We start from the raw sequence: 17,093 nt of genomic DNA on the forward strand, positions 1-17,093 counted from the left end.
GGGCGGCTCCTCTGGAAATGGGCTGCCCCCGGGTGGGAGTGGGCGGCCCCGCGGGTCGCAGGGCGGGCCGGCAGCGGGGCGGGACTGGACTGACGCGCCTCCCGCAGAAGGGAGGCGGGGGTCCGTCCCGTCCCAGAGGGCAGGCTCCCGTGCCCCGGCCCCGCCCCGCTGGGGTGTGGGCTCTAGCTCCCGCTGAGTTCTGCTCCGGGTTCTCGCGAACCCGCGCGCCCGCAGCCAGAGTAAGGGGACTCGGGAGCTGGCGCCGCGGAGCTCCGGAAATTGGGCGGGGACGCGGTCAGGCTGGAGCTGCTGGGCCTTGTGATTCAGCCGCACGCCCAGATTTCAGGGTTTTTGTCCCCGGCACCGGGCGCATAACTTCCTCATTCCCACCAGGACCCCTGCTTCCAGCCAGCCCGGCCTGGCTTTGAGCTCCGCTGTCCCCCGCGGTCTCTCTACCACGCGGGGCATCTTCCGTCGGATTCTGCCTTACCCAGTTCGAGGCCATCCTAAGCCTGGTTAGGTGTTTCCTCCCTGAATGCGGAATGGGAGGCGGGACTGAGGGAGGGGATGGAGGTTGCAGGAAGTTTAGAGGAGCGTCGGCCTGCAGTCAGGGAGGTTGGGAATCAGAATGAAAATGAGTGAGGAAGATGAGACCGTGGGAGACAGGGGACCAGACCGGGGCGTTAGAATGGGGAGCGGGTGTTTCTGTAGGGTCAGTCCCTCCCTTGAGTCTTCCTCATTCCTAGGATGACGGCAACCCAGGAGAACCCTTTCCCCTATGGGGACTACCTGAACTCCAGCCAGTTGCACATGGAGCCTGATGAGGTTGACACTCTGAGAGAAGGAGAGGACCCAGGTAGATAGGGAGTATGACCCCCCCCCAAGAGAGGGGAGGACAGGGGTCTGGGGCCTCCTGAGGTCTATACCTTTGGTTTTTCTTTCCTCCCAGCTGACCGAATGCATCCCTTTCTGGCCATCTACAACCTTCAGCCTCTCAAAGTGCACCCCTTGGTGTTCGCCCCTGGGGTCCCTGTCATAGCCCAGGTGGTGGGCACTGAAAGATACACCAGTGGTTCCAAGGTGACTGAGCTGGTACCAGGGAGAGTGGGAGAGGGAAGTCTGGCCAGAGTGGAGGGCTGGGATGGGCCAGAAGACATGACTCCAGGTTTTCATGCCCCCAGGTGGGAACCTGTACTCTATATTCTGTCCGCTTGAGTCATGGTGACTTTACATGGACAACCAAAAAGAAATTCCGTCACTTCCAAGAGCTCCATCGGGACCTCCAGAGACATAAAGTCTTGATGAGTCTGCTCCCTCTGGCTCGGTGAGTGGGACCAGACTGCTTCCTGTGAAGGGCAAGTGTCCCCTCATCCCCTCATCCAATGGTAGCTATCACTCCTGTCTGCCTTTTGCACCCCAAGGCTACAACCTTTCCTTCCCCAATCACTTTTCTTTACCCAGCTCTGTGCTGGGCCTCCTGGGCTCTGGTTCCCCAGGAAACTTAACCTACTTGGTTCTCTCTTTCCATAGTTCTGTGCCAATATCTCTGGCTGGATGCCCCAAAAGCCCTTAGCAACCTTCCTCCTCCATTCCCAGTGTAGGGAGCCTTTCTTCTGCCAGCCTCAAGGCTTCCTCCCTTCTCCAAAGCTCTGTGTCCAGTGTTTCAGGCATCTAGCCTGCCCCACTCTGCCCTGAAATTTGTCCCATCTCTTCTGTAGCTTTGCTGTAGCCTATTCACCTGCCAGAGAGGCAGCCAATGAAGAAATTCCCTCCCTACCCCGAGGAGGTCCTGAGGGCTCCACCAGACATGCAGCCAGCAAACAGGTATGACCAAACATCAGGTCCTTGGCAAGGTGTGGAGTATGCAAATGGTTCTGGCCTCATCTGTCTCTTTTCTACCCCTCTTTAGAAATACCTGGAGAATTACCTCAACCGCCTCCTGACTATGTCTTTCTACCGTAACTACCATGCCATGGTAAGATCCAGGGTCAGGATGTCTCAGTATTTTGAGGTAGATCAGCATCATGAGACCCCCAGGGGACAAAAGGGCAGAGTTAGTAGTGGTTTAAGGGCTAAAAGCTAAGTCTCCTCCTGAGCTTGTTTTTCCTCTGCAGACAGAGTTCCTGGAAGTCAGTCAACTTTCCTTTATCCCAGACCTCGGTTCCAAAGGACTGTGAGTGTGGGCACCCCTTACCCAGCTTTCTGAAGACATCACTCCCCATCTCCCTGCTTGAGAACAAGGCAAGTAATGCAGGTATCTAGAGACCCCCATCCACATCTTCTGATTGTCCTTTACAGGGAAGGGGTCATCCGGAAGCGCTCAGGTGGGCACCATGTTCCTGGCCTCACCTGCTGTGGTCGAGACCAAGTTTGTTATCGCTGGTCCAAGAGGTGAGGGCTGGAGCTAAGCAGGGAGCAGCGGGCAGCTTCGGAGAGCCTGGGGAACACATGGAGCCCTTCTACTCCAGGTGGCTGGTGGTGAAGGACTCCTTCCTGCTCTACATGCGCCTGGAGACCGGCACCATCTCATTTGTTCAGCTTTTTGACCCTGGCTTTGAGGTGCAGGTTGGGAAAAGGAGCACAGAAGCGCGGTATGGAGTGCGGATTGACACCTCCCACCGGTGAATACTCCCTGCCATGAGGGCAGTCTGTGGCCCTGAAGGGAGTTGAACAGAAGAGACCCTGGGGGAAAGGAAAGCTTTTCAATTCCCCATCCCCTGGTCCAGCCACAGTTTTGAATCAGGAAACTATTCTAACCATATACTTAGGATACTCTTAGACTAAGGGCTAGAGAACAGGGCCTAGTATAAGGCTGGAGAAAGGCTCCCAATAAAGACAGGGAAGGGAACCAGGTATGGTAGTGCACACCTAATCCCAGCACTTGGAAGGCTGAGGCTGGGATTGTAAATTGGAGGCCAGCTTAGGCTATATAGTGAAACCCTGTCTTAAAAAGGAGATGAGGGCGCTGGAGAGATGGCTCAGCAGTTAAGAACACTGGTTGTTTTTGCAGAAGACCTGGGTTTGAATCCCAGCACCCACATGGCAGCTAACAACTGTCTGTAACTCCAGTTCCAGGGGATCCGACAGCCTCTTCTGACCTCCGCGGGTATTGCATGACATGGGTGCACTTACCTACATGCAGGCAATACACGCATACATATAAAATAAAAAATAAAAATAATAAAATTTAAGCCGGGCGTGGTGGCACACACCTGTCGTCCCAGCAGTTGGGAGGCAGAGGCAGGTGGAGCTCTGTGAGTTCAAGGCCAGCCTGGTCTACATAGTGAGTTCCAGGACAGCTGGGGCTCCAGGGAGACAAAAAAATAAATAAATAAATAAATAAATAAATAAATAAATAAATAAATAAAAGGAGATGGGAGAAAGGTCAGGAAGAGGGAAAGGAAGAAAAGGAAACTAAATTTCATTTTCAAGCCTTGAGTGCCTACTACAGTACTGGTTACTGGGAACCCAACTATGAATAAGGTAGATATATGCCCCATGTCTGATTGATGGAGGAAATGGGAAAAGGTGATAGCCAAAAGGAGGTTGTCTCTGGACATACCCATAGCTATGGAGGATAGAGATTAGTGGTCTGTCTTGTTCCTGTCCAGGTCCCTGATTCTCAAGTGTAGCAGCTACCGGCAGGCACGATGGTGGGGCCAGGAGATCACTGAGCTGGCACAGGGTCCAGGCAAAGACTTTCTACAGCTGCACCGGCACGACAGCTATGCCCCAACCCGGCCTGGCACCTTGGCCCGGTGGTAAGACCTTGATGTCCTTTCTGAGCTTATGTGTGACTTTCGTGACCCCATTGGTATTCTCTGAATTCTTAATCCTCTCTCATCTGCTCTGGCATCAGTGACTCTACTTCTACATCTCTAATCTCTCTGGCCCACTGACCTCTTAACCACATTGATTTTTCTGATTTTTCCTGACCTTCTAACTTGGCAGTCTCCTCTTTCCTCTCAACTCTCTGATTCTTATGACCATTTTAACTCCAGGAGCCTCGGTGTATAGATCTCTTCAAATTTCTCTTGATTTGTTCTCTTGCTTAAATATAAAATAAGCACTTAAATACTAAGGACTTGGTATGTGCTCAATCCAGCACTGGCAATAAGACACAGGCTTCTCTGGTTTTGGGAAGAAGGTGATCTAATTATAGAACAATGTGAACTTGCTACACTAGTGGTAGATGCAGGGAAGGGTGCACAGAGGGGAGTATCCACTCCAGGAAAGGAAGGACAGGCTTCCAGAAGGTGTAGACCCAAGATTTACTTTAGCAAGATAAAGAGAATGGAAACAGGCAATCCAGACAGAAATAGCTTGATATGTTGGTAAAGAGGACTGATTCTTGCTGCAGAGTAGGGAGGGACGGTCTGAGGGAAGCCTGGGAGTCAGCAGCACCAGACCTTGCGGGGTCCAGCATGCTCAGCGAAGGAGGTTGAACTTTTTCATAGGCAAAGGTGGGGCATGAAAGGAATTTTTCTTAGAGGTGGTGTTGGGATTTTTATTTATTTATTTATTTACTTTTTGCAGTATTGGAGCTCAAACCTAGGGTCTCACACATGCTAAGCAAGCACTTCACCACTAAGCTATATTCCCTGTCCTTAAAATTTTTGTGTGTGTATGTGGTATATGTGTGTGTGTGTGTATACTTGTGTGTACTTGTCCAGTCATGTGTGTATGTGTTATGTGTAGATCAGAGATTGACCATGAGTGTTTTCCTCCGTCGTTCTTCCTCTTACTTTTTGAGTTAAGATCTCTCACTAAACCTGGAGCTTACTGATTTGGCTAGACTGGCCTGTTAGCAAGCCCCTGGGATCTGCCTGTCTACCCCTGCTCCCCCAGCCCTGGGGGTTATAGATATGTGCTGCTATGCCCCGTTTTTTTATGTGGGTGCTAGGGATTTAAACTCAGATCTTCATGCTTGCATAGCAAGCACTTTACTCATTGAGCCAAGCCAAGTACCCTTTACACTTTTAGTGTGTGTGTGTGTGTGTGTGTGTGTGTGTCGTATACATGTTTATGTGTGCAGGTGTGGGTGCATTGTATAGGTGGAGGTCAGAGGACAGTGTTGTCTTCTTTAGTCACTCTCCGTCTTATTTTTTATTACACTAATTTATTTTTAAATTTATTTTTTACACTTAATTTGTTTGTACAAGTGTTATGCATGCAGGTGTGCATGTGGAAGTCAGGCAACAACTTGCAGGAGTCCTCGTTTTTTTATCATGTGGGTCCTGGGAATTGAACTCAGATAATCAGACTGGGCAGGAAGTGCCTTTACCCACTGAGCCATCTTGTCAGCCCTTCACTTAATGTTTTGAAATAGAGCCTCGCTGAACCTGAAGCTCACTAATTTGAGTAGGGTAGTTGGCAAGCAAGCTCCAGAGATTTGCCTGTCTGCCTCCTAGTGCCGGGATTACAGACCTGTGCCACCACACTTGGCTTTTTATGTGGGTGATGGAGACTTGGGTCCTCATGCTTAAGTCTGAGCCAGTTCCTTAGCCCTGCCAGCCTATTTTTTACTTTTTTAAAAAAAAGACAGGGTTTCATGTAACTTAGGTTAGCCTTGAACATTTGATTCTTCTCGCCTCAGTCCCCTGAGTAACAGAAATGATGAACCTGTATCAATAGGTCTGTCTATTTAGTCACTCATGGTTTTCTGAGACAGGGTCATTGTGTAGCCAATGATGACCTTGAACCCCTGATCTTCCTGCCTCCACCTCCCAGGTGATTACAGGCATGTGTCACCATACCTGGCTACTTATTTATTTACTTAGTGTGTGAGTGAGGAGATCTCACTGGGTAGACCCAGCTGAACTGAAGCTTACTATGTAGACCAGGCTAGGCTTGAACTTGTGGTGATTCTCCTGCTTTTGCCTTGCAAGTGGGAATTACAGGTGTGTACCACTACTCCTAGCCTATTTGTTTAAGACCAGGTCTTACTATGTGGCACAGGTTGGCCTGGACCTTGCTAGCCTGGGTCAGCCTCCCAAGTGCTAGGATTACAGGTGTGTACCATCATGCCTGGCTGAGATTGTTTTGTTTTTGAGACAGGGTTTCACTATGTAGTCCTGGCTGGCCTTGAACTCACAAAGATCCACTTGCCTTCACCTCCCTAGTGATGGGATTAAAGATGTGTACTATCATGCCTGGCTAGATTTATTTTTAATGTAGAAACTAATAATAGCTGTTACTCACGTAGTACTTACTATGTCCAGGAATTGTGTTACATGTATTAACCTATTGGATCTTCCCGCCTCTGTTAGGTAAGTACACTTGGTATCTCATTTTTATAGATGAGAAAATGGAGGCAAGGAGATGTTAGGCAGCTTACCCACATTCATACATCTTATGAACAGTGGAAACCCATTTGAATGCAGTCACTTGGGGTCAAGGTTGCTCTTTACCACTTCCTAGACTGTAAGAAGTTAAAGGTAAGGGTGGAGCTCAGTGGTAGAGCATTTGCCTATCACCAGGGAGGCCCTGGACTTGATCCCCAGCACTTAAAAAAAAAAAAAAAAGAGTCAAGCAGTACAAGCAGGACAGTAACATGTTGAAAAAAAAAAAAATTAAAGCTGTGATGGGTCTGAAGAGATGGCTCAGCCATTAAGAACACTGGCTGTTCTTGCAGAAGACTGGGTTTCGAATCCTAGCACCCACATGGCAGCTAACAACTGTCCCTAACTCCAGTTCCAGGGGATCAGACAGCCTCTTCTGTCCTCTGCAGGCATTGCACAACATGGGTGTGCTTACCTACATGCAGGCAATACACGCATACACATAAAAAAATAATAAAAACTAATAATATTTTTTAAAAATTAAAGCTGTAATCAAAAGCACTTGAGAGGAGGATTGCAGTGAGTGTGAGGCCAGCCAGGGCAAGACCTTACCGTTGAGGGATTTTTTATTTTATTTTTTTTATAACTTCCACTCATTGCACATCTCTTTACTGCCCATTCTCTTCTACCTTCTTCCAAACAACCCCATTTTTCTCACCAGAAGTAACTTTGGCAACAGTTTGATGTTTATACTCCTAGGTGGTCTTCTGCATATGTTACTTTTTATTTAACATAAATGAAATCATGCACTATGTTTTACAACTTATTTTTTCCATTTAAGAAACATTAGATTTGACATTTAGGTTATTTTCTGTCTTTCACTCTTAAAGATAATGCCCCAAGCCAGATGTGGTGGTGCACTCCTTTAATCTTAGCACTTGGGAGGCAGAGGCAGGCGGATCTCTGTGAGTTCAAGGCCAGCCTGGTCTACATAGTGAGTTCCAGGACAGCTGGGGCTACAGGAGACCCTGTCTCAAAAAAGACCGAAAAAAAAAAAAAATCCCACAGGAAAAAAAGTCAGTAACTAGTATTTGTTCCTGTGTTCTTTGAAGAGTACCCACATCTTCAGATGCTCACTTTGTAATTCAGGCTGGCCTCAGCCTCACAGCAATCTTTCTGCTTCAGCCTCCTGAATGCTGAAATTGTAGGCATGAAACACTAAGCCCAACAGAAGGCACTGGGTTTTTAAAATAAATGATCTAATTGTAATTTCTTGTCATGGATTTATGTGTGTGGTACATGTATACATGGCATATCTGGTGTGTGTATACTTCTACACATATATATGTATGTATACACACATATGCAGTGCTGGGAATGGACTAGCCCTAATTTTTTTCTCCTCCTCTTCTTCTCTCCCCTTCTTTTGTGTTTGTATGTATGTGTCTTTTGGAGACAGAACTTGTCTCAGCCTGGGATTACAGGCATGTGTACCAAGCCCTGCCCTAGTTTCTTGTTTATTGGTGAAACAGATAACATCTTTTCCTATGACTGACCATCTTACTCTTCACTGTGAACTGTCAGTTCTTGCTTACTCTTCAGCTGGCTTCTGTATCTCTATCCTATCGTTCTGCTCTTTATGTGTGATGTAGTAATCATCCTGATCTTTGACAAATTTCTTTATTGTGAGTTTTGTCATTTTGATTTAGCTTATACTGGCAAATCATACTGGTAAACCTCACTTGATATATTTGAGATGATCTAACCTCTCTGATCATTCCTGATCTTTGACCCTGCTGTCACTTCTGACCCATGACTGTCCTCTGGTCTTCACTCTCCAGAGCTTTCTGGCTTCTGACTCCCCTGACCTCCTTGGCTTGGCCTCCCCCCAGGTTTGTGAATGGGGCAGGTTACTTTGCTGCTGTGGCAGATGCCATCCTGCGAGCTCAAGAGGAGATTTTCATCACAGACTGGTGGTGAGTGGGGTCAGGCCCACACAAGAAGGGCAGGATAGCCTGTGGCAGAGCAGCATATGTGGGCAGGGGAGGAGTGGCTGGTTGTGTGTAGCTTATCTTGCTCCTCACCCTCTGTCATGACATCTAGGTTGAGTCCTGAGATTTACCTGAAGCGTCCAGCCCATTCAGATGACTGGAGACTGGACATTATGCTCAAGAGGAAGGCAGTAAGGAACATGGTTGGACCAGAGAGGAGGAGTGATAGGGCGTTGGCTATGGGTGGGTTAGCCTGGGAGAAGGTTGGGACTCTGAGGCTTCAGGGTCGGGAAATGTGCTCCTCCTGGCTTAGCATCTGTCAAACATCACCTCCCAGTTCCCTCTTCCAAATACTGGCATAGATTCACTTCCCACTACCCAGACCCTTAATTGTGCTACCTGGGAGTGTATATCTCTGTCTCTGTACTAACATCATGAAATCTAATACAAAGCACACCTGTCACATAGGGAGATTTTATGAGTATTGGTAGATGAGAGGAAGGATGCTTGGATGACAAAGGCTGGATGGATAGATGGATAGATGATGGAAAAGAAAGTGGGTATGGTGGTATACCTGTAATCCCAGCACTTGGGAGGTGGAGGCAGGAGGATCAGGAGATCAAGGTTAGCCTCGGCAATACAGTGACTTGTAGGCCAGCCTGGGCTAGAGAGCTTGTCTCAAAGAAAAAAAACAGATGACAAACAGGGAGATGGATAGAAGAATATGAGTTGAAGTGGTAGAGGTAAACAGTGAGTGGGAAGGTGAATGAATGATAGACAGTAGATGATGAGCAACTGGTAGGGAAGATGGCTGGGTAGATAATGAAGTGTAGGTGGATAGATGCGTGGGTGAGCAGATACATGACACATGACATGTTTGCTGTAAGCATCATGACAGGGTGCATGTGGGAGAGCACCCAGGTAGGGTAGAGGGATATACAGGAATCCTGAGCGTGGGAGGTTGAAAAGGGGCTGCTTGGGGAAAGGCACTAGGATTTGATTTTCCTACTCACTACCAGGAAGAGGGTGTCCGTGTATCCATACTTCTGTTTAAGGAAGTGGAATTGGCCTTGGGGATCAACAGTGGCTACAGCAAGAGGACTCTGATGTTGCTGCACCCCAACATAAAGGTGACTGTTGGGCCCGAGTCTCCTCCTACACCACAGCCACTTCCCATCCCCTCAACCCTTCCTCTCCCTAGAAAGTCTCATCCTTTCATCTTTTTCTACTCTGCTGTCACCTAACCCACCCCCATGTACTCCTCCACATCTACTCCAGGTGATGCGCCACCCAGATCATGTGACACTGTGGGCCCATCATGAGAAGCTTCTGGTGGTAGATCAAGTAGTGGCCTTCTTGGGGGGGCTGGACCTCGCCTATGGCCGCTGGGATGATTCACAGTACCGACTGACTGACCTTGGGGACTCCGAGTCAGCTGATTCACAGGTAATTCCCTCCAAGGCCCCAAACCTCGATATCCTAAATCTACAGCCCTTCCAGTTCAGCCTTCCCTTCTGATCATTCCCAGAATTTCCCACCTACAGAATTTCTCAGCCTTTCTGAGACACCAATAATCTATTTTTGTTGTTCTTTCTTAGACAGGGTCTCTCTGTGTAGCCCAAGCTGTCCTCAAATTTGTCATCCTCCTGCTTCAACCTCTAGAGTACTGGGGTTGTAGGTGTATGCAACTGTGCCTGGTCAAGAACCTACTTTGGAAATACTATAACCATCTGGTCATGGCAGCTGACATCTGTAATTCCAGCATTCAGGAGGGTGAGACAGGAGGATTTCAAGTTGAAGGCCAGCCTGGGATACACAGACCCTGTCTCAAAAGAAAAAAAAAGTCTATAACCTATTCTCTTCCTCCATTTTTACTGGCTCCAAGTACAGCTCAAGGGGAGGCTGGGAGATGAGACTCTCAGTTGCAGTGCTCCTGTCTTCTCTTTGGCCTCTGTATGGTCCCCATGTTCTCACCTTGTCTGGCCCTGGTGTATTCTTCCCACAGACTCCCACACCAGGCACAGACTGTGCAAACACCCCTGATCTCTCTCATAACCAGTGCTTCTGGCTGGGCAAGGACTATAGCAATCTCATCACCAAGGACTGGGTGCAGTTGGACCGGCCCTTTGAAGGTGAGGCTCCCTTCCCCCAAGGCCTCCAGGAGCTGGGACTGGGAATGAGATGCAGTGGGTCATAGACATTGTGACCTTCCCTCTGGAAGGCTCCTCCTCTTCCTGCTCTAAGTAATCCCAACACACCAGCCTTGGCTTCTTCCCTGACTCTCCTGGGACTCCCAGATTTCATTGACAGGGAGACTACACCTCGGATGCCATGGCGAGATGTTGCAGTGGTTGTCCATGGTCCAGCTGCCCGGGACCTTGCCCGGCACTTCATCCAGCGCTGGAACTTCACCAAAGTGCTCACTCCCTCCACTGGGGCTAAAGGGAGGGAGGGAGCTAGGCTTAGCTTACCACCTCCTGCTGACTCTGCTAATCTTTCACCTCAGACCATCAAGGCCAAGTACAAGATACCCATGTACCCCTATCTGCTTCCCAAGTCCACCAGCACTGCACACCATCTCCCCTTCACACTCCCAGGCGGGCAGTGCACCACTGTGCAGGTGACATTCCTGACTTAAGCCCCTTTCCACTCTTGTCTTCAGGCAGTGGCTCCACCCACTCTTCCTCAGAGTCCATCCATTCCCCCCCCAACTCTCCCCACCCCTTTCCTCCTCTTCTGGGTAAGAATCACATCATGTCCACTGTCCTGTAGGTCTTGCGGTCTGTGGACCGATGGTCAGCAGGGACTTTGGAGAACTCCATCCTCAATGCCTATCTGCATACCATCAGAGAGAGCCAACACTTTCTGTACATTGAGGTCTGACTGAGGCAAGGAGCGAGGGTGGAAAGGGTGTCCCAGGAGAGAGACTGGGGATACCAGTAGGGTCAGCCTTTGAGGGCTGACCTGGAGCAAATGCAGAGCCGTGGGATGGGGCCCAAGGTCAGGGCCAGGCTGCTGATGCTTCTCTTTGGTCCATGTCCCAGAACCAATTCTTCATCAGCTGCTCAGATGGGCGCACAGTTCTGAACAAGGTGGGCGATGAGATTGTGGACAGAATCCTGAAGGCCCACAAGTAAGGTGGACTGTCAGGAAGGTGGAGATGGGGGGCATGGTTTAAGCTCTAATGGAGGGGTGGGGCTCAGTTTTGGGACCATCAGACTTCTGACTTCCCCTTTCCCACAGACTGGGGCAATGTTTCCGGGTCTACATGCTTTTGCCTTTGCTCCCTGGCTTTGAGGGTGACATCACCACAGGAGGTGGTAACTCTATCCAGGCCATTCTGCACTTCACTTACAGGTGATCTCTCCACCCCAAGCCAGACTCACCCTCCATGGCCCCATTGCACTTGTGCCCCTCCCACTCTGTCCTAATCCCAGGAACTTGGAGGTCGGCCACTCCTGGTTCCTCCTTCTTCTCCAGCCTCTACCTCCCTCACCCTTTCTTTTCTCAGGACCCTGTGTCGTGGGGAGTATTCAATCCTGCATCGTCTCAAAGCAGCCAGTGAGTGTTGGGGGAACAAGCCCAGGACCCCTGCAGGGAGTGAGCCTGGGTAGCTGGAGTCCTGGAATTTGGGGAAAGAGACTGTCCTTGCATGCTGTTCAGACCACAAGTGGCCTTTCACTGCTGGGAGAAGTGCACAGACTACACTTTAGGCAGAGCTTCTGAAGTGAGACGAGAGGTAGGATGGAGTCCTATCTACATACAGAGGACACCTCACTTCACCACTCCTTCCCTATCTCTCTTGTGCACAGTGGGAACAGCATGGAAGGATTACATGTCCATTTGTGGGCTTCGCACACATGGAGAGCTGGGCGGGCACCCGGTCTCAGAGCTCATCTATATCCACAGCAAGATGCTCATTGCAGATGACCGGACAGTCATCATTGGTTAGTGCTGGACCTGGTCCCCCCACTGTCAGAGGGGCTGGTAGGGGCAGAGAGCTAAGGGAGACACAGAGACTACAGCTGAAGCACAAGGTGGGGGCTACAGGCTAATGCTCTGGTAAAGGTGATGTATCAGAGAGGGCCCCCCTGGGCCCAAGCAGATGCATTGTGTACCTAAACCCTCTCCAGGTTCTGCTAACATCAATGACAGGAGTTTGCTGGGGAAGCGGGACAGTGAGCTAGCCATACTGATTGAGGACACCGAAATGGAGCCATCCCTCATGGACGGGGTGGAGTACCAGGCCGGCAGGTTTGCCTTGAGTTTGCGGAAACACTGCTTTAGGTAGGGAGTACTGTGGATGGAGGTGCGAGGAGTGGGAGGGGCTGTCTTTTGAGCTAGATGTAAGGATTTCTTGGGGCTAGTACTGGATTTCTCACTAGACAATCCAGTTTTTGTATCAGCAAATTAGGAATACCCCCCAAAAAATGAGAAGCAATATTTTTTAAAGTTTTTTTTGAGACAGGGAGTTACTGTGTAGCTGAGGCTGCCCTTGATTCTCCTGCCCTCTGCCTCTAAGTGTTAGCATTATAGGCACAGGTTACCATGCCTAGCTAAAGTAATTGTTTTTTAAAGCATTAAAGTAGAAACAAATCAAAGCTCTGTTAGACTCATTTATACTTATTTTAGCATTAACACATCTGTTTTGAAGTACCAGGTAGTCAGGTTCTCTAAGGATCTTAATTGGGCCCACTGGGACCATTTTTCCATAGTGTGATTCTTGGGGCAAATGCCCGGCCAGACTTGGATCTCCGAGACCCTGTCTGTGATGACTTCTTCCAGCTGTGGCAAGAAACAGCAGAGAACAATGCCAACCTCTATGAACAGGTAGGAGCTGAGGGAGGTCTGGCCTGGGGAACTGATGGGTCATCCTTTTCAGGGTGGGGATAGAGAGAATGACCATAGTCATTCTCAGAAGGGTGATGAGGGTCTGGGAAGTATTTTCTATTGAGATTCAGTAGCCCAAGGGTACTGAGAGGTGGGATGGGGAGTGGAGTCTAGCCTATGCAGCTCTCTTAGAGGAGCCTCATCTCCCTAATCTTGATTGGCTCCCATGCCCTCCCTTCTAACTCTAGATCTTCCGCTGCCTACCATCTAATGCCACACGTTCCCTGCGGACTCTCCGGGAATACGTGGCTGTGGAGCCCCTGGCCATGGTCAGCCCTTCATTGGCTCAGTCTGAGCTCACTCAGATCCAGGGACACCTGGTTCACTTCCCTCTCAGGTTTCTGGAGGATGAGTCTTTGCTGCCCCCACTGGGGAGCAAAGAGGGCATGATACCTTTAGAAGTGTGGACATAGCCTAGGCCCAGACCAGCAGAGGTCACCAGCTGCTGGGTTCCACTGTACCTGGATATCTGCCTCGGACCCTGAGTTCTGGGGCAGTGCCTTTTAATCTCTGGGGAGGACATCCCTGAGGGGTCCTAGAGAATCATAGAGGCCACTAACTTGAGAAATAGCCAAAGGGGGCACTCCTAAGCTTAGCCTGGGGAAGTAGGAGAGGGTTCAAGTGAGGTCTGCCCTCCTGCTGCCTAGTTAACTCCCACCAGGCGGCCCAGAGTCAAGCCTTTTATTCTGGGAGAAGGGGGTTCTGTCTTGGGCCTTCCTCATCTCACTCTTCCTCCTGCCTTAGAACCCCCTCCATACCCCAGGGCCTCTCCTAGCCCATTGGTGCCAATATGGAGGGAAGGATAGAGCCTCTTTTGGCCGCAGTCCCTGCCAACAGCCTCGGGGAGGACGCACTAACAGCCTCCACCAACCTGCTGACAGACACTAACTTTGTACCAGTTCATTAAGCATTTCATAAATAAAAGTGTAGAAAAGACCCGAACCTTTTCTGGGCTGTTGCCTTAGGTGTCCTTCCCTGACTGCACAGGACACTAGTCCCCCACATCACCTCTCTGCCTCACTTCTTGCTTCTTTCTCCTGTCTGCATTTCTGTTTCTTATCAGTGGCTCCCAAGTTCAGTCACCTGAAAGGACAAGGTGTTCACATAGTGCCACCTGAGTAGAAGGAAGAACAGAGCCAAACCAGGACACTGGGAGAACCCTGGAGCTGACACTGCACCTGCCAGTGACAGGTGGCCCAGAGGGGCCTGGCTAAGGCTGCTGCTTGTTTAAGTGACATCATGGAGAGCTGCTTAGAAAGCCCCTTTGGAAGTATTTAAGGAAACAGACTTGAGGCTGGAGATGTAGCCCAGTGGTAGAATGGACCCTGGGTTTGCTCACCAGTGCCCACCCCCCAGAGATAGAGGCTTGACATATGGGAGAACTGGGCCCAAATCCTAGATTTATCATTGGCAAGGTAGGTAACATTGCCAGATCACTTCTTTGGACCATGGTGGTCCTGACTAGGAATGATACTTATATTGACTCCCTTGCTCTAAAGATTTAGTCACTGATCTAAATATTCACTGAATACCTGCCATCTGTCAGATGCTGTTGTACTCTCACAGAAGTGTACTCTTTCACATGTGCATGAAGCATAGTTCCCACCTTCATGCACATGTGTTCCGGCCCTTCACTGTCAGTTCAGCAGTCACTACATGTATTTGGCTATTTTAGTTTAAGTAAATTAAAATGACAGAGGACTGGGGGAAATAGCTTAGAAATGCAGGGCTTGCCTAACCTACAAAGATCTGGGCTTGATTCCCAGCACTGGAAAATGAGACAGTGGGGGTGGGGTGGAAGGAGAAAAGTGAAAAAGAATAGAAACATCCATGCCTCACACCAGCCACCTTCCAAATGCTCAGTGGCCACTTGTTAGAGGCCAGAATGCTAGGCAGAGCAAGTGCAGCGGGAAAAGACAGACATCTTAGCAGGTGAAACAGGACTGCACACATTGCACTGAGGATGCTTACTTCCTAATGGGCTTTACAGAGCTTCAGTTTGGTAATTTTATTTTTTTAATTTTTTGTCTTTTTGAGACAGGGTCTCCTTGTAACTTCAGCTGTCCTGGAACTCACTGTGTAGACCAGGCTGGCCTTCTAATCACAAAGGTCCAGCCTCTACCTCCCAAGTGCTGGGATTAAAGTCGAGCACCACCACACCCGGCCCTATTTGTTTATTTATACTACTGGGAATCATCACAATGCCTTGGGCATGCTGGGCAAACACTCCAGCACTGAGTTGCTTGTCTAGGCCTGTTATTTATTTATTATATTTTTTACCATCTTCCACAATATTTGTTGGTATTTTATGTCTTTTGACACATTCTATGTGTCCTTATCACATATTTGCTTACATGTAGATTCACATATACCATAGGTACATACATATAAATTAGACATGGTTAACATACCACTTGGTTGTTCAAACTCCACACATTACAGAGTTGGATTCTTGTGATTTATTTTCAGTTTTTGTGTGTGAGAGTTTTGTTTGCATGTATGTAAGTACACTTGTGTCAGTGAAGAAGCCAGAACAGAGCATTGGATCCTCTAGAACTAGAATTATAGGGAGTTGTGAGCTGCCATGTGGGTGCTGGGGACTGAACCTGAGTCTTCTGCAAGAAGAGCCAGTACTGTTAACTGCTGAGCCATCTCCAGCCCCTGTAGTTTACTAATTTAATTTTGACTTATTTTTGTTTTGTGTGTATGAGTGTTTTGCCTGCATGTAAGTGCACCCATGTTGTGCAAAGCCTGCAGAGGCCAGGAGAGGACATCAGATCCCCTGGAACTGGAGTTACAGGCCATTGTTAGGCACCATGTGGGTGCTGGGAATGGAACCTGGGTCTTCTGGAAGAACAACCAGAGCTCTTGTCCACTAAGCCATCTCTCTAGCCTATATTATTTATTTAAAAAAATATTTTATTATTTTTATTTTATGTATATGAGTGTATTGCCTGATTTGATTGTATGTGAGTGCAATGCCTTGGAGGTCAGAAGAGGGCATGGGATTCCCCTGGAACTGGAGTTAAGGACAGTTCATAGCCGCCATGTAGGTGCTGGGAATTGAACCCAGGTCCTCTGCAAGAGCAGTCAGTGCTCCTAACTACTGAGCCATCTTTCCAGCCCCTGTAATTTATTTTTTAAGCTGAGTGGTGGGTGCATGGTTTATGAGTGTGTGTGTGTTACATGAACATACATACAAAATGCATAACTTCTATGTCTGAAATAAATACATAAAATAAAAATTAAAGTTTGTGGGGTTTTTTTGTTTTTTTGTCTTTTTGAAGCAGGGTCTCCCTGTAGCCCCAGCTGTCCTGGAACTCACTATGTAGACCAGGCTGGCCTTGAACTCACAGAGATCTGCCTGCCTCTGCCTCCCAAGTGTTGGGACTACAGGCTTGCGCCACCATGCCCGGCTAAAAATTAAAGTATTTTTTAAAAAAGAAAAAAAAGTTGGGGCTGGAGAGATGGCTCAGTGGTTAAGAACATTGGTTGTTCTTGCAGAAGACCCGGGTTTGAATCCCAGCACCCACATGGCAGCTAACAAAGGTCCATAACTCCAGTCCCAAGGGATCCGACAGCCTCTTCTGACCTCTGAGGGCATTGTGCGACACGGGTGCACTTACCTACATGCAGGCAATACATGCATACACATAAAAATAAAATTGTTTTAAAAAATTAAAAAGAAAAGAAAAAGTGATTTCCAAGGCCAGTGAGATGGTTCAGCAAGTAAGGGTGCTTACTGTCAAATCAGATGACCTGAGTTGATATCCGGGACCTACATGATGAATTGGAGAAAATGGGCTCCCACAAGTTGTCCTCTGACCGCCACACGTATGCCATGGCATGCACATGCTCACACACATACAAAATAAATGAGTAATTAAAAAATCTTTTAAATTTAAAAGAGATGACTTCCAAAGCTAAACTG

The 17,093-nt window shown here is 48.6% G+C and overlaps 2 protein-coding genes across 4 annotated transcripts in view; one reads left to right on the forward strand and one right to left on the reverse strand.

Annotated features, from left to right (window-relative positions):
* LOC108490072 overlaps positions 1–17,093 on the reverse strand; it is a 29,936-nt gene that overhangs the window by 8,644 nt on the left and 4,199 nt on the right. The gene's annotated exons all lie outside the window — the stretch shown is intronic.
* Pld2 (phospholipase D2) lies at positions 189–15,260 on the forward strand. Of its 3 annotated transcripts, none has more exons than XM_029557598.1 (25): positions 189–515; positions 747–856; positions 950–1,080; positions 1,182–1,324; positions 1,719–1,824; positions 1,910–1,975; positions 2,115–2,173; positions 2,299–2,391; positions 2,469–2,621; positions 3,612–3,761; positions 8,174–8,257; positions 8,385–8,463; positions 9,292–9,402; positions 9,551–9,718; positions 10,278–10,404; positions 10,570–10,688; positions 10,779–10,892; positions 11,045–11,149; positions 11,317–11,405; positions 11,516–11,629; positions 11,784–11,833; positions 12,085–12,219; positions 12,406–12,559; positions 12,988–13,102; positions 15,204–15,260. In XM_029557598.1, the coding sequence occupies exons 2-25, from the start codon at positions 748–750 to the stop codon at positions 15,243–15,245; spliced, it is 2,616 nt and encodes an 871-aa protein (XP_029413458.1). In that variant the 5' UTR covers positions 189–515; position 747; the 3' UTR covers positions 15,246–15,260. The 3 variants fall into 3 exon arrangements, with proteins under 3 accessions (XP_029413458.1, XP_008854138.1, XP_008854136.1); XM_008855916.3 differs by lacking the exon at positions 15,204–15,260 and adding an exon at positions 13,351–14,100 and having other exon boundaries at positions 193–515; XM_008855914.3 differs by lacking the exons at positions 189–515; positions 15,204–15,260 and adding an exon at positions 13,351–14,100 and having other exon boundaries at positions 544–856.

Source organism: Nannospalax galili, unplaced genomic scaffold (assembly GCF_000622305.1).
Source record: "Nannospalax galili isolate Female #2095 unplaced genomic scaffold, S.galili_v1.0 scaffold146, whole genome shotgun sequence".
Lineage (NCBI taxonomy): Eukaryota > Metazoa > Chordata > Mammalia > Rodentia > Spalacidae > Nannospalax > Nannospalax galili.